We start from the raw sequence: 17,273 nt of genomic DNA on the forward strand, positions 1-17,273 counted from the left end.
ACCAAACCAAACCAAACCAAACCAAACCAAACCAAACCAAACACCAAACCAAACCCCAAACCAACCAAGCAAACAAAACCCCACCTCAAACAAACAAAACCAAAACAACAAAACCAAATCAAACCAAACAAACCCCAAACACTTAGCACCTATCAAGTGCTAAAAAGCCCTTAAAGAATTAAAGCCAGAGGATGGAGTACGCTGGTGATGAACTACAGAAATTACAAGAGATGCACCAAATACAGTTGTGGCCAATCCTCAGCATTAAAAAACAAAAAACCAAACAAACAAGTACAAAAAAGCCCAACAACAACAACCCCTCCCAACAAACAAAGAACAACAACAAAGCAAACACACCAACTAACCAACCAACCCCAACCAAAACCAAATGAAATCCCTCAATTTGCGAGGGCTTTCCTTTTTTCTATCAATCTAACGCAATTGAGATGGATTATATGATGAGAATTGGGAAATGTGAAGATATTCAAGTGACAAAGCACTTTGATTTTCTAATTGGCTGCACTGTTGAATGAAGAAAGGGAAATATGGAGTACAATGAAGACAATGCAAAAATGGAATTATGTTTCCACTCAACCATTTTTAGTTAGAGGGGATATCAATCTAGGATTTTTAAATTTGGAATAAAAAAGAATGAAGAATTTTATCAGCATCTGAATTTATTATTTTTAAATCTTAATTTTCCATTCAGTCCTAAAGAGGCTATTATTTTTTTAGTTCAAAGCAATAAAAATCTGATCTTTTCCATGAATGGAATTCCCAATGCTCAGAAGCAAACCCCAACTTCAAACTTCTACCTTCTTCACATCTTGGCATTTAATTTAGATCCAAACCCGTATTCACCTATGGAAATGGTAGCCTAATTTCCTAAGATTTTCTGCGTGCCTTTATTTATCTTTAAGTTGTGTATATGGTCTTTAAGCGGCTTAGAAAAATTCGGCTGAAGCTTCTTAGTGTTTCTCAGATATTTCCTTCCCAAATTCACTCATGTTTTAGGTGCTTCAGTGACATCAAGCTATCCAAGTAGCTAAGCTGCCCAAAGGCCAACAGTTGCAGAAAAATCAGGTTTAGATTAGTCTTTTCTTATTGCTTTCCCTATTTCCTCCAAGCCTAAGGTGCCACCTTTGGCTGCTCATCATCATCTTCTTTTCTAGTAAAAGGACACAGCACCACATCTTCAGCTGTGTGCAAAAGGCTTGGCAGTTTCAAGCAACAGAAAAAGAACAAGTGTTTTTATTCCCTCCTGGTATTATTCATACACCGTGTCCTGTAAGCAAAGAAGGGGAGTAGCCTACTGCCAGAAATCTGCAGACAAAATGGGAGATTTGTTCCTTCTTTTACTCACAATGTATCTTAATAGCCTCAGCAACTGCCATCTGTCATCTGCAAATGGGTGCCCAGCAGAACGGGGCTGGGATGAGCTCGCTCAGCCAACATTATCCTTTCCCTCAGCCAACCGTCCTTCACCTACAGCTCTCCTTCAGGTGCTCCCAAGAGAAGCATCCATGGACCCTCATGGGAGCTGAGTATCTCCTGCTGTTTGTGGTCATATTTGTTGCACTGATTTCCCAAAGCACTGTAGATTTGAATGACTCCTGTCCTGTTCACTTTGTTTTGGGGAGCTGAAACACTTTATTTTCAGCCTGAGAGAGATACCAAGACGTGCTCCATGCATCAGCAGCAGAACAGGAGCATTCTGTCTGAACATGCCTCGTGCTTTCGGCAGAACGTCAAGTGGTTCCTAGCTGGAACTTAGAGAACACCTTTGCGTAAAGACAGTGCAATAAACCCCTTAATACAACTGGCCTTTTTGGAGAGCAAAGTAAATAACCGAAGTGATGTATATTCTGCAGCAGATTTCCCTGTCCTAGACAGGTTGAAAGAAGGACATGCAGCTCAACTCAGCAGTACTCCAAATAAATAAAACGGACGAAAGGTAATGTGTTAAGTGCTATAAGTAATAATATTCTTCACTGACATGCCACCTAAAGATTTCAGTATGATTCACAAGATCCATAAAGCTGGTAGAACTAAAATGCAGCTGCCTCTGGCATGAAGCACTAAATTTACACACTGGAATTGATAAAAGAACTTGTATTTAAAAAAGTTACCCCCATTAAGGTTGCCCATCATTAAAATTCCACGCCCTACATTGAGCTATTAAGGGTTACTCAGCAATAACTGCTTTGGAACATTGCCAAAGAAAGGCATACTTTATTAGAATCAAGTTTTCCACAGTTGTTTAAAAAAACAACCCTGAAATTTGTTACTAGGAACAGCAAAAAGATGGCTTGCAAGTTATCTGTCTAGGAATCGCTCATCTGTTCTGCTTTCTGTTGCAGAAATGATAGGCATCTGGCAAGCCACGATGGATACTGCTTTGGTTCTCCCAAAATTAAATTTTCCTAGAAATGCTTTCCAAAGGAAAAAAAAAACAAAAAACAAAACAAAAAAACACCAACAAACTATACTAAAAACAACTTGCATCCTTTAAGAAGTTAAAAACTTCTAAGACAACATTAAAAAAATTTTTCCCTGGAAGGGATTTTTTTTTTTTTTAATTTAAAAGATTGATTTGACAAGATGCCTTCATTCTGTGAAGGTTCTGTAACAGTCAGAACTTATGCTCCCCTCCAAAAAGGCACCAAAACGCTATGAGCTAGAAGCAATAAAATGTTACCTGTACTGCAGTTCTTCATCGCAAAGGAATCCACAGCTGCTACGCTCTTGTTCCCATTAGCAACGTACTCCAGTGAGATCCGAAATGGTTTCTCTAGATGTCCAACTCTCCTCTGAAGCAACACCCATCTGGTCTCATCATACAGCGAGAGGAAAGAACAAAGGAGAAGAGTGGTAAGAAAGCCTACTTTACAAGCACCAAATCCTCCAAAGCAGCAGCTCCACAAGTGGCTTGTCACACTGTGCCTTCTACCCCAAACCTCACACCCCTCATGGTGTCCCATGGTCATAGCCTTTCCCTCCAGTGGATTCTGCAAAAGCAAGCTTCTAATCGTCAAGACTTCCACCCAGCTAAGATGTGGAAAACCCAGCTAAATAGTAGCTTATTGCTCTCTTCTGTCACACTTCTGTGCTTCTGGATTTCTCACAGATGTCTGCCTGCTTTTTAAAAGAAACCCAACTTTCTTTACAAGGCAAGCTGTGAGATCTGCAGTATACATGCACACCCCCTCTAAATACTATTCCTCCTGTTTCTCACTCTGGTGTCTCTTAGTCACTCCGGCAATAAGCCAGTCTCCAGGGCCTGAGCAATAGCTGTAATTCCCAGCACCGCGTCACTGGTTGAGGTAACACGCTTTGCTTCTAATGGAGCTGGCTGGAATGTCTACAAGTGCATGAAGCACTACAACTAAAACACTCCTCCTCCGCACTCCTTCCCTCACCACCTCGCGAACAAACAAACAAACGCTCCCACCGAGTAAATCAAGGAACTAAGAAACTGGATTGGCAGCCCTGGAGCCTAACATCCCCACTCCATGAGTGTTTCAACTTAGCTTGCTGCCAGGAGTAAATGAGAACAAAAAGTCTGTATAAGCTTAATTTCTTCTCTGAGGTGCTAGCAGGCACCAAGGCCTGGCTGACTCTGATGTTCCCCTTCTCGCCTCCGGTCAGCTGGGTCTGCTGGTCCACCCAAAACACCTCACCGGGCAGCACAAGAACTATGGCTAGACCCTCAGCTCTTACACATCCCCCTCTGATTTAGCTTTCAGATGTTCCATGTTCAGCAAGAGATGTCTAACGGCAGATAGTAAAAATGTAAGTTTTTACCCTCTTATACTGAAATTCTGATCTTCAAGGAAAACTTTAAGGAATGAAATACTTGTACGATAACATGTCCATTTCACCTTTCATGCTTGGGCACAGGCTGCCAGTAAAACCATCTGTTGACACCATTTGGGAAGGTCTGCCTCCCAAGAGGTGTGTATTACTCCGGCAGCAATACAGAGCCTATCACCCATTTCACCCCAGTTTATTCCGTGTCTGCTCACTAACCATAAACACGACCAGAGACAAGAGATTCTGTAAAGTCACTCAGTCACTACTAATCCACTGCTTCATATTTCTCTTCTGATACAGGAAAAAATGCAGCACCATTGAAAAAAGATTTCTTTTTAGTGAACTGTAACTGGTCAGCTGGACCCAAACAAGACAACAGGGGTCTAATAAAGCCTATTACAAAATGTTCTTTACAGCTCCAGCTGCAATTTTTAAAAGATGAGAACAAAAACTTAGTATGTTTCCTTAAGTTGCTTTCAAACACCAATATTAAGCATTTTTGAGGAAGACTAACTATTTCTGGTTGACATAACGGGTCAGGGGCAATACATTTTTCATTGCTCTTACAACGTTTCCACATCAAGTTCCCCTGTCACTCTGAGCGTATGGATTTGTGCCGGTACGTGGGCTGTGTAGAAGGCGACATTTTTTCTTGGACAACGGAAATGGAACAGATGTTCTGAACAAAAGAAACCACAGTTTATCTGGTATCCATAACAAGAACCTCCTAGTCCAGAAATATGACAGAATGTGTGTGTTACCAAGTGAAGAAACACTTCCAAAAGGAAATATAACAACATATGCACGACATTTGCATCAACCAACCATCACTTATGCCTGCTACAACCATGCATCATTCCCAAATCTCAGCCCCTGTACTTATGAGGTTCAACAAGGCCAAGTGCCAGGTCCTGCACTTGGGTAACAAGAACCCCAGGCAGCGCTACAGGCTCAGGGTGGCTGGAAAGTGCCTGGGGGAAAAGGATCACAGAATCACAGAATGGTTGGGCTTGGAAGGGACCTCTGGAGATCATCTAGTCCAACCTACCTGCTACAGCAGGTTCACCTGCAGCAGATCACACAGGAATGCGTCCAGGCAGGTTTTGAATGTCTCCAGACAAGAAGACTCCACAACCTCTCTGGGCAGCCCGTTCCAGTGCTCTGGCACCCTCAAAGTAAAGAAGCTTCTCCTCATATTCAGATGGAACCTCCTCTGCTTCAGTTTGTGCCTGTTGTCCCTCATTCTATTGCTGGGCACCACTGGAAAGAGTCTGGTCCCATCCTCTCAACACCCACCCTTGAGATATTTATAAACACTGATGAGATCCCCTCTCAGCCTTCTTTTCTCCAGGCTGAACAGACCCAGCTTTCTCAGTCTTTCACAGAATCACAGAATGTCAGGGATTGGAAGGGACCTCGAAAGATCATCCAGTCCAATCCCCCTGCTGGAGCAGATGAGGTTACACAGGAAGGCACCCAGGCGGGTTTTGAATGTCTCCAGAGAAGGAGACTCCACAACACCCCTGGGCAGCCTGTTCCAGTGTCTGTCACCCACACTGTGAAGAAGTTTCTTTTCATATTTAAGTTGGACCTCCTGTGTTCCAGTTTGAACCCATTACCCCTTGTCCTATCATTGGTTGTCACCGAGAAGAGCCTGGCTTCATCCTTGTGACACTCACCCTTTACATATTTATAAACATTAATGAGGTCACCCCTCAGTCTCCTCCAAGCTAAAGAGACCCAGCTCCCTCAGCCTTTCCTCATAAGGAAGATGCTCCACTCCCTTCATCATCTTTGTTGCCCTGCGCTAGACCCTCTCCAGCAGTTCCCTGTCCTTCTGGAACTGAGGGGCCCAGAACTGGACACAATATTCCAGATGTGGTCTCACCAGGGCAGAGTAGAGGGGAAGGAGAACCTCTCTTGATCTACTAACCACCCCCCTTCTAATACACCCCAGGATGCCACTGGCCTTCCTGGCCACAAGGGCACAGTGCTGGCTCATGGTCATCCTGCTGTCCACCAGGACCCCCAGGTCCCTTTCCCCTACACTGCTCTCTAACAAGTCATTCCTCAACTTGAACTGGAACCTGTGGTTGTTCCTACCCAGATGCAAGACTCTACACTTTCCCGCCAAGGCGGGCCTCAGCCTTTACTGCTTCAACCAGACCCTCCTTGTTCGTGAGGATGAGGTCCAGCAGTGCACCTCTCCTAGTTGGCTCCTCCACCCTTTGCAACAGAAAGTTATCATCAATCCACTGGAAGAACCTCCTAGACTGTGGCTGGCCAGCCAAGTAGCCCTTCCAGCAAACATCAGGGAAGTTAAAATCCCCCACGACAACCAGGGCCTGTGACTGTGAGGCTGCTCTCAGCTGCCTCATCAACTTCCTCACCCTGATCTGGTGGCCTACAATAGACACCCGCAACAGTATCATCCCTGCCAGCCCGCCCCTTAATTTTCACCCATAGACTCTCGACTCACCCCTCATCTGTGCCTGGACAATACTCGATACATTGTAGTTGCTCTCTCACGTAAAGAGCAACTCCACCACCACGCCTGGCTGGCCTGTCTTTCCTGAGAAGGACATAGCCACCCATGACCGCATTTCAGTCATGTGAGCTGTCCCGCCATGTCTCTGTAATTGCCACCAGGTCATAATCTCCTGACTGAACACAGGTTTCTAACTCCTCCTGCTTATTCCCCATGGTGTGCACATTGGTGTACGGGCATTTCAGAGAGCAAGCTGAGCACACTGATTCCACCTCACGGGTATGGGAGGCCTCCCGGTCTTCATCAGCTCTAGGGTGCTGCCCCACTGATATAAGCCCAGCTACAACCCCATCCCCTTTCAAGTCTAGTTTAAAGCTCTCCAAATGAGCCCTGCTAATTCCTGCCCCAGCATCCTTTAGCCCCTGTGAGATAAACCTTTCCCATGTATCACTGTTTGGACTGGTGTCTTGTAAAACCAGCCGTTATCAAAGAACCCAAAGTCTGATGAGGAGCGGCTGAGGGAACTGGGGCTGTTCAGCCTGGAGAAAAGGAGGCTGAGGGGAGACCTTATTGCTGTCTGCAACTACCTGAATGGAGGTTGTAGCATGGAGGGTGTTGGGCTCTTCTACCGAGTAACAGGAAAAGAGGAAATGGCCTGAAGTTGTTCCAGGGGAGGTTAAGATTGAATATTAGGAAAAATCTCTTCACAGGAAGGGTTGTAAAGTACTGGAATAGGCTGCCCAGGGAAGTGGCTGAGTTAACATCCCTGAAGGTATTTAAAAGACTGGTAGATGAGGTACTTAGGGACATGGTTTAGTGCCAGAGTTGGGTTATGGTTGGACTCAATGATCTTGGGGCTCTCTTCCAACCAAAGTGATTCTATGATTCTATAGTTCTATACTGCTCCCAGCTAGGAGACTTTTCTTTGCTCCACAGGCAGATGAACTGTGTGTCTCATCAGGGACACGATGGTGTCTTCACACTCCGATGAACTGGACAAAATTCCCAGCAGGTAAGGAAGCTGCCAACAGCAATGTTAAGGACCTACGGAAAAGTCCTAAGCAAGTGCTGCATAAAGACCCTGCTGACAGCTAATGCAGCTTGACCTGCAACTTAGAAAATCAAACACTGGTTTTTAATTATTTACTAGGTTTCTTCCTACCTCTCTTTTCCAGCAAGAAGGGTAAAACTAGACTGCTAAGTTCCATTTTTGTTTACAGGTATCTTCATATCTTCCCATCTTCCAACTTCCATGCTCGAGGTTCCCGCTTAAGAAAGGGATGTTGGCATTCTCACTCTTTTTCCACCTCTCTCCCCCAAATAGATAATGCTTTTACTGAAATTTAATAAAGCATTGAGAGTATTTTAAATGCCTACCTTCTGTGTGCATTATTTCTTTAGATGTCATCCCAAGTTAGGTATATTATAGGGATTAAAGGATACGAATTTCCCTACAAATAGAGTGAAAAACCACCCCAGATTTAATTTTTGTTATAAAACACAGAAGCATCTATATGTCATGAAAATTGTTCTCCTCAGCTTCAGAAGACTGATGGACTTTAATTCCAAGTATGCAGTGGCTCTCAACAATGATTTCCATTTCTGTGCTACTGCTAACCCTCTGGATAAATGTGCCAGAAGTTTTAGGAATTGCTTTTCTGAGTTACTGGTGCAATAACTTTAGTTTGAAATTCTCAGGCCTCTCATAGTTTACTACAGAAACTTTATTAACTCCCAGAGCTGTTGCCAAGCAGGTATTTTATATCACTGCAATGCAAGAAGGGAAAAGGCAGACTCACTCAAGTGAGTGAGATTCATTACAAAATATATTCATACTTTGTGGTACAAATTCCTACAATAGGTTGTCTGAAATTCAAAGATTCATGTGAAAAGAAATCCAGAGTATCAGCCTATTTCTTCAGAGACACAAAAATAAATGAGCTAAAGATGACACTAACTGGTGGATATATCAGGGACTTTAAAAATAGCCGCTGGGTCAGTAGAGAGACCTGTAGGCAATTCGGATGAGATTCAGTTCTGCTGTCATTCCATGATTGAATGACCCTCTGATCTCAAGACTTCCATACAACACCTTGTATTTAGCACACCTATACTCATTTCCAGATCCTGTACCACAGGATGCCTGGCAGCAGCAAGATCTACTTCGGCATAACTGATAGGCACTGGATGTTAATTAGCAGTAGCTTTATTAAATTTCTATTAGTGCCCTGTATGTTAAGAATCTAATTTTAGAAAGGATTTTAGCAAGGTAACAGAAAAGCTATTTCAGTCATCTTTTGATATAGATGGAAAATACTGTGTGTTGAGCTTCCTTGTCATGAAATCATGTTAAATAACCTGATAGCTCTCTGTGTTGAGATGATTGGCTGGGTGGACGAGGGGAGCAGTGAGTTGCTTATTTTGACTTTATAGTAAGGTTTTTCAATGCTGTCTCCCATCCCATCCTTACTGACAAACTGATGGATGTACAGACTATGTAAGTGGGCTGAAAACTGGCTGAACTGCCAGGCTTAGAGGGTTATCATCAATGGTATCATCAAGTCCAGCTGGAAGCCAGTCACTAGTGGTAAACTTCTGGGCCAACAATGGGGCCAGTAATGTTTTCTGTCTTCATTAATGACCTGGATAATTGGACAGGCTGCAACATCAGCAAACTTCCAGCCAAACTGATACATAGGACAGTTTGGCTGCCACTGAGAGGGGGCTTAACAAGCTGGAAATTTGGGCCTACAGGGACCATGAAGTTCAACAAATAGAAATGCCAAGTCCTGACCCTGGGGAGGAATAACTCCAGGCATCAGGACAGGCTGGAAAACAGCTTTGCCAAAAAAACTTGTGGATCCTGATGGACAAAACACTGAACATAAGCTGGCAATGTGTCCTCAATGATAAGGAAGAGCAATGGCTTCCTGGGCTGCACTGGGAACAGCAGGTTGAAGGGGTGACCCTTCCCCTCTGTTCAGTGCTGGGAACACACATCTGAGTACTGGGTCCAATACTGGACTTTCCAGGAGAAGACAGACATGGACTTACTGAAGTGAGTCCAGCACACAGCTACAGAGATGGTTAAGGGACTTGAGTAACTGACATATGAGGAGAGGCTGAGAAAACTTGGCTTAACCTGGAGAAGAGGAGGCTCAGGGATGATTTTATCCATGTTTCTGTCTTGTGGGAGGATGGCAAGAAAACAGAACCAGACAGTGGTATCAAATGAAAGGACAACAGGCAATGTGCTTGGATTGAAATACAAGATATTTCATTTAAACACAAGAAAAAACTTGCTTACTCTAGGCGTGACTGAACACTGGAGCGAGTTGCCCAGAAATCTTAGAGAGTCTCCATCCTTGGAGACAATCATACCCTGACTGGCTGTGGTTCTGGGTAACCTGCTCTAGGGAAGTTGGACTAGTCAGTCTCAGAAGTCCCTTCCAACCTCAAACATTCTTTGATTCTGTGAAACCTGGCTGCCAAAAGCAAATTACGGCTGATAACAGATTGCTCCTTTTATTCCTCTGCATAACCCCCAAGCACGCTACAGAGTGATGAATCAGACTGGTAAACTGACAACTGCAAGGACAAAGGCATCAGTTACTGTGCACATAACTATCATCTCCACACAGCCTTCAACATCAAAGCCTATTTTTACAACAACATTTGCCATAATAACCATGATGACCTCTCTAGATAACTGCCCCAAGCAATAAGAGAGACCACAGTTTAACATCTTAATTTAAAGCTTTATGCTGCAAAGCAACACACTACATTGTGTTGTTTAGGCAGTGCTCAGTATCTTGATAGAGCGGGTCAGATCCACCCAACAGGACCTTCACTGAAGTTAGAGACAGAAAGGAGTTGACTCAGACACCTAGAATCTGCAAGATATAAAGATTTAGACGCAAACTAATAACACCTTAGCCTTCAGTGACAAAGTAGCTCTGAAACCTAGATTCAAATATTTTCAGAATTTAGACAAGTTCAGACCTGGATATATTAACTACAGAGAATGTGTTGCTTAAAGAAAACCTGGGCTACACCCAGAATTTCTCTTATGAGGAGGTATTATTCTTCCACAAAGCAGAAGATACTGTTGATGGAACCTGATCATAGTACAAGGACTTAATTTTCAAACAACCTTCTGTATACTCACAGAATCATAGGATGTCCTGAGCTGGAAGGGACCCACAAGGATCATCAAGTCCAGCTCCTGTCCCTGCATATGACAACCCCACAGTTCACACCATGTGTCTGAGGGTGTTGTCCAGTCTCTTCTTGAACACTGCCAGGCTTGGGGCCGCGACACCTCCCTGGGGAGCCTGTTCCAGTGCTCCAGCACCCTCTGGGTGAAGAACTTTTTCCTGATGTCCAACCTGAACCTCCCCTGGCACATCTTCCTGCCATCCCCTTGGGTTCTGTCATTGGTCAACAGAGAGAAGAGTTTGGTGCCTGCCCCTCCTCCTCCCCTTGTGAGGAAGCTGTAGCCGCCATGAGGTCTCCCCTCAGTCTCCTGCAGGCTGAACAAACCAAGCGACATTAGTCGCTCCTCATATGGCTTCCCCTCCAAACCCTTCATCAACTTTGTAGTCCTCTTCTGGACACTCTTCAGTAGCTTCATATCTTTTTTACAGTGTGGTGCACAGAACCATACTCATTCGCACTCCTTAGAGTGAAGGTATCATAGAAACAACCTCAGGCCTTGCACAGCCCCTCCAATGGTTAGGTGAGCAAATAGAACCCGAACAAGCCCAAGTATTTCTCTGTAACCTAACCATTCTTACTCCTCCTATCCATGACTCAGTTTTCCAGGTAAGAGGTTTTACTTTCCAGCTTCTACTTCATACACAGTTACCCTGTTTCAGAAGCCATAATCCAGTTTTCATGGAAACTTAACTTCTGAGAGGTATTTATAGTTAGACACTCTTCAGTTGTTCATGCCGCTTGTAGCTTCGGGAGGAACACATTCCTGATTAATTCTAATCAATACACTAATGCATTAGATGCCATTTTGCAAGCTCCTCTGGGTAATGCCAGCACTGATTAATTGCAAGTGCAAGTCAGGATGCTCTCTCAGAGGCAGTGAATTAAAAAAAAAAAAGTGCTGGAAGTCTCAAGTAAAATCTCCAGCCAGAATATTTTGAGTCCTGCATTTGTCTTTCTTCACAGATAAATGATTTTGAATCCAATTAACACACACATACACGTTGGGTGCTCTTTCATCCTGCTAAAGAGGTGCCTCTTAATGCCTGATTCCAGCAAGCATTGGGACTTCAGTCTTGACATCCCCTATGCAGCAGCCATCTTTGTGACCATTCTCCAGACATTTGTCTACATCTGGAAGGTAGAAATCATTTCTGTGCCGCCAGCCAGCCTGACACCTGTGTTACCACCCATCTCTTCAGTACTGTGCACTGCCAGTTCGCACCGGCCTCTAGGCACAAGTTAAGTTTACCCAGAATGCTGTCCCAGCCTGGCTCTGGTAAAGCCACTGCTTTCTCACATTTAGAGGCCGATATGAAATTAAAGCCTTCAACATATGAGAAAAACATGGAAACAATGAGCAAAACCCAAATAACTTATAAAACCTATTGCCTTATATATAGTAAGTGAGGGCTGAAGGCATCCGAGCTGTGGGGTGGGAAATTAAGTGTTGCATGGATCCCTGAGTCCCGATTCGGCTTGTGCGCCCCCAGCAGCTATTAATGGGAGGCTGAGGGAAAAGAAGCACTTCAAACTATCCCTTCACCTTAAGAAAAAAACTCTCTGAATTCAAGCTGTGTTTTGCTCTCTCATCTCCACTCACCACAGGAAATAAACTGTGGAAATTAACAGACTTCTTGTAACTAAGTTGAGTTACAGTCCGATTTTATTGCTCCTGGTACAGGCTGCCTCTCATCTGAAATACTTCTGTTGTTACCAACACTGACCGTGGTGAGCCTGAGAGCAAAATGCAATGTGTCTCGGCAAGGACTTGGTCTACCTCTTTGGCAAAAGGCCATGCGAAATTTTGGGAATTACAAAATTAAATAGCAATAATAGCAGCTGTGTCAGAGTATTTAACATTAAAATCCACCTGTGGCATTATAAAGGCAGTCAAAAAATTAGAAGCTGATTTTTGAGAATGAAACCTTGTTAAGGACAGAATTGAAAATTAACAGTAGGAGCTCAAAAGTTGATTTTTCCACTTTGCTAGATGAATTGGTGAAAGAATACAACTTTCTCCATCCTGCGTGCCGTTGCATAATTATACAGGAGTTTATAACAAGTTTTCATCTTGCCTCCATACTGCTCCAGTAACTTCAGCAACTAATGGGTACTGCACAAAGGAAGAACCAGACAGACCTCTTCAGGCTGCAGCCAACAGAAAATTAAAAACTGTTTTCAAGAAGATGCCGTTACGATTCTACATCACAGAAGGGGGAAAAATACAACGATCCATAAGAGTCCATGTAGACTCTTTTCTCATTAGTTTAAACAATACAATACACCGCCTTATAATTACTTTAAATTAATTTCAGCTTACTGATCTTAAAATTACTTAAAAGACATGAGGGCCTGAATTTGATGCATGATGATATAGTCTTGAAAAGGATTTACTTTCTAAAATGGCAACAAAGTTACTATATATTAATGCAAGAGACAAGCTCTAAAAGAGATAAGTCTTGATGTACAATGCAGAAAGTTCGCAATGCAAACTCTTCTGCTCATGCATCATTCTACTTAATAAAATAAAAAAAAAGTGGTATACATTGTTGTCTATTGATTTAATGCCAGTTGTCTTTCTACCCTTTTCTGTGGCCTTTTGCATAAGCAAGACATAACTGCCGGTGACAGGTTAAACACAGTTAAGACCTTTATTAGTGTCATTGGATCAGACCTTTAACATCCCTGTGACTGGTTCCAAGAATGCTTCCCTGCCCTTCCCTCATAATGCCTTTAGAACCTGGCTTTGCAGAAGTTTTGCCATAAAAATTATTAAATAATAGTAATTATTTTTTTTTCTTTTTACCTTTTTATGCTTTTAAGATAAAATAACATCCCCCCCAAGAAAATGCTCTGTAATTCTGCTAGGTTTGACCAATGACTCAGACATGGTGTGCCTAGAACAGGAGACCAAGAAGACTCTGTCTCCAGACTGCAATGATATTGCCTCACGTGCACTGGGAAAGAAGCTTCTTTTAGGATTGCAATGCTGGGCTCTTCTGTACAGCTACTCCACTGAAAATTGTACAACTGGGGAGATATCACAATATGGCAGAAATTGCTTTAGGTTTCAGTGACACACAAGTACCCAATAAAGGTTATTTTTATGTCATACTTATTCTTGGATAACAGTGGAAGTTTGCAATTAAGCCACTAGAGTTTCATTGGTTATAGGATCTCCTCCTATATTTAGAGCGTGCTACAAGACCACAACACAACTATTCTACACAGGAAAATGTATTAAAATGGCAGAAGATGAAAGTTACAGAAAAATATATTTTCCTGTTAACTTCCATAGAGTTTATTTTTTTTTTTAAATCTCTTTCCTGAGTGTCTCTTTGAGAAATCATTGTTACAAAGATTGTGCTTTACTAACCTGGTTAAAGTAAATTTCCTGCTCTGAAAATGTGAAGACTTACATTTGAGTGCTGTAAAGAATTGAATCAGGTAAGTAACTGAAGAATTGCAGCCTCACAATTCAATCTAATTCTTGAGATTACAAATGAGAATCTTTTAATGGGGTTTAATACAGAGAGAGGCCCTGGAAGAAAGAGCAGAGGAACTGCAGAGGGATTCAAAGATAGAGAATGAAATTATGCTGTTTGGTGGAGGGCAAACTTCTTTCCAACAGAGCAAACTGGCACCTTTGCACTGGAACATAATTGCAGGGCTATTATTAGTTCAGATTTCCTTTTTAAAATGTCTGTGGAAAGAGTAATCTGGATGCTTACAGGACAATTTTTGTTACTGACCATTCTGAAATTTAAACAATGCTAAATGCATATTAAGAAGGTCATCTACTCAAAAGCTCTGTGGTCAAGTGGGATTGAGACATGAGAAAGCGTTGTTGTTTTTTTTAAACCGCAGAACAAATTATTTTAATTAGCCACTTTATCACATCCAATAAACAGTTCTGAGTTTTTCATGGGAGCTCTCTACTGACATGACATGACTAATCACTCCAGTAAGAGACTACTGCAATTGCAAACACAGAAGAGCTAAACAACTTGCCCAGAGGAGTATGCCCATCTGGCACTGAACGTTCCTTTCTGCTCCCTAGTTAAACCATGCAAGATGGAGAACACTTTCTTTCACCTCTTGAGAAGTGTGCAGTTGGAGGCACTCCTGGGATGCTACAACTAGTAATCCCACTCAGACGCAGCACCAAAACTGATGTGAGTTCAACACACTTTTCTGATGCGCAATGGCTCTTTAGTGTCACCTCCTCTTGTAGTCCTCTCCCTGTTTGCATATGAACTTGATTATACTTCCTTTAATGAAACTAACACTGCCAAAAAATGAGATTTCACTGTATGAAACCAAATTGCAATAACTGCTGGCAGCATGTAAGCCGAGGCAATCCCAGGAACACTTAGCATTCACACAAGCTGTTACATCTTTAGATGCTCATACAAGACCTCACAGCCCTTAGCAAAGAAATCAAACACCTCATTTTTCAGGTGGGTGAACAGGAGGCACAGGAAGGTTATATGACTCAGTCAATAACTAGATGGTAGAACTAGGATCAGAGATAAAAATTTCTGATTCTTATTTCTATGTCCTAATCCACTGCATCATGCCGCTTCTGATGAGGGTAATTAAATTTCATGCTTCGGGGAGTAACTTAATTGTCTTTGAGGATCAGAAGGAAATCCATCCTTTCAACCCAATGTACAGCACTGCTTCGGTGTGCCAAAGAGTAGTTTTGGGGTTTTATTTAAATATTGAAAGTAAAAAATAATCTAATCTTAATTACAGTCAAGTACACTCAAGGCTTCAGAAAGACAGGATGTCATTTCAAAGAGAAGAGTAGTGGCAACGTATTCTGAAATAACAGAGTTCTCAATAGCTGTGTCTGGGTGACCAATTAAACTGGGATTTTTTCCTCAGCACTCAGCAAGGGCTTTTTACATTACAGCTAAAGGGAAGTATGAATACTCTGTCTGCTTACCATCTATATGGTGGAATAAAAACCATGAAAGATTTTAGGTTAAAAGACTGAAAGAGTGGATGGGAGGGAAGGTTTTACTTAATAGAACAGCTGTGCTTAACTCTGTATCCTTTAGGGAGACTTTGAAATTATCTGGCCACTTTAATAACCTAGACTTCAAAATAAGGTATCAATATATCCAGAGAAAGATTAAGGACTGGATGAAGGACTGTTTGGATCATAAGATTCAGAAGGATTTATAGAACATTCACTCCAGGCATTCCTGTCCACTGCAGGCCAGTCTCCTATCTCCTGTAAGAGGTTCCTAGAATGGTCAAATCCCATAAAAAGCTGTCTAGTCAGAAAACTGACAACATTCCAGAGATTCCCAGAAACTGAAAAGTCTGGCAGACAATCCTGAGCAAATGCCACCATTCCCATAACTTCAGCTATTCAGTGTTTGGGTGCAAGACAGAGGCAGGCCAGGTGATTACACTGGGCATGTGGTGTGCCATGTGCAGTGCAAAATAGAGAAGTAAATACAAATAAAACATGGTGCAAAAAACAGAAGTGAAATCTCGCCCATAAATCTGTGCAATACAGAAGATGTCTACACATAAGCATGTGAGGGGTAGCAGGAAAGGAAATTGCAGGGGAGAAGACAAAATATACATTTCCTGATGAACAACTCCTTTTTCCAATTTAATTTGCATCCTTCAAACAGATTTTTGAAAGAAATGACTCATTAGGAAGGATCTGAAGGGGGAAAGATGAGGCTTGGAATGCAGAAAGGTTGTGCTCATTATTGCTTACATAGTGGGTATTATAAGAGCTAACCTGTTGGAGAAGGGAACCTTTGAATTGACTCAACTTTGAATGGAGAAAGATATTTAAAATAAAAGAGTGACTAAAACAATCACCTGGTCAGTGTACTCGAAAAAATGGAAGACAGGAGGCCAGCACCTACTTAACAACTGAGACATCAACTTGAGAGGGAGAGAACTGCCATGGAAGCGAGGTGTGCACAGCTTCCAACACGGCAGCAGTCACAGCAATGCTATCAGATGTGATAACAATGTCCTCACTATCTTACCACATTTGGAATATATATAACATCTGCTGTGTAGGTCAAAATGGAAGAAGTGATGCCTACATTCAAGACTAACTTTTGCCAGAGATGCTGAGCCTATTTCTGTCCCCCTGATCTAATCTCCCTCATTTAGTATTGGGTATTTCTCAGGAAGAGAATCATAGCAGGTCATGCTGAACATCCTGAAGGGAAGCCAAAAGTTGCCAACCATGTCTGCCACTGCCTGGAAATACAAGTTTAAGCCGCTGTCTGGGATCTCAGCTTCCCAGAACTTGGAGAGCAGATATGTTTTATTTAGCTCAGCACACGTTTGCCTGTTAGTCTCAACATTTGGCATACGCGCTTCATTTGAGCATAAATAAGAAAAGCCTTGACAAGGAACATGCAGAGAAAACAGACTCCACAAGACATTCTAGTACAATTTACTAGCTCTTCACAGTCAAATAAAAAGGTACCTAGCCCAAGAAGCTCATTTCCTTGGGTTAGTATTGCCAATGAAACTGAAGGTGGTTTTGAACAGTGATTTTAAAACGGCACAAAAACATGATGATGACTGTCATTACTATTTACTGATAAAGAAAATACCTAAGCCTTTTCGTGCGTTCCCAAAAAGACAACAGTCCTGCCAATGCTGCTTGTCTCAGTATCACATTAAATTGTCTTTCGAATTCAAGTAGTCTTTTTTTTTTTTCTTGTTTAAATAACATCTTTAATTGCAATTCAAGTACACTTGC

General features: G+C 42.3%; 1 protein-coding gene across 1 annotated transcript in view; it reads right to left on the bottom strand.

Annotated features, from left to right (window-relative positions):
* The window catches only part of ALK (ALK receptor tyrosine kinase), a gene marked incomplete at both ends in the record, with an annotated part of 331,753 nt that overhangs the window by 101,974 nt on the left and 212,506 nt on the right, over positions 1-17,273 (bottom strand). Inside the window, one exon of the mRNA XM_082048887.1 lies at positions 2,699-2,826. Within this exon, the coding sequence (XP_081905013.1) occupies positions 2,699-2,826 (128 nt within the window). The remainder of the gene's footprint in view (positions 1-2,698; positions 2,827-17,273) is intronic.

Source organism: Streptopelia decaocto, assembly GCF_964273445.1.
Source record: "Streptopelia decaocto genome assembly, chromosome: 3".
Classification (NCBI taxonomy): Eukaryota; Metazoa; Chordata; class Aves; order Columbiformes; family Columbidae; genus Streptopelia; species Streptopelia decaocto.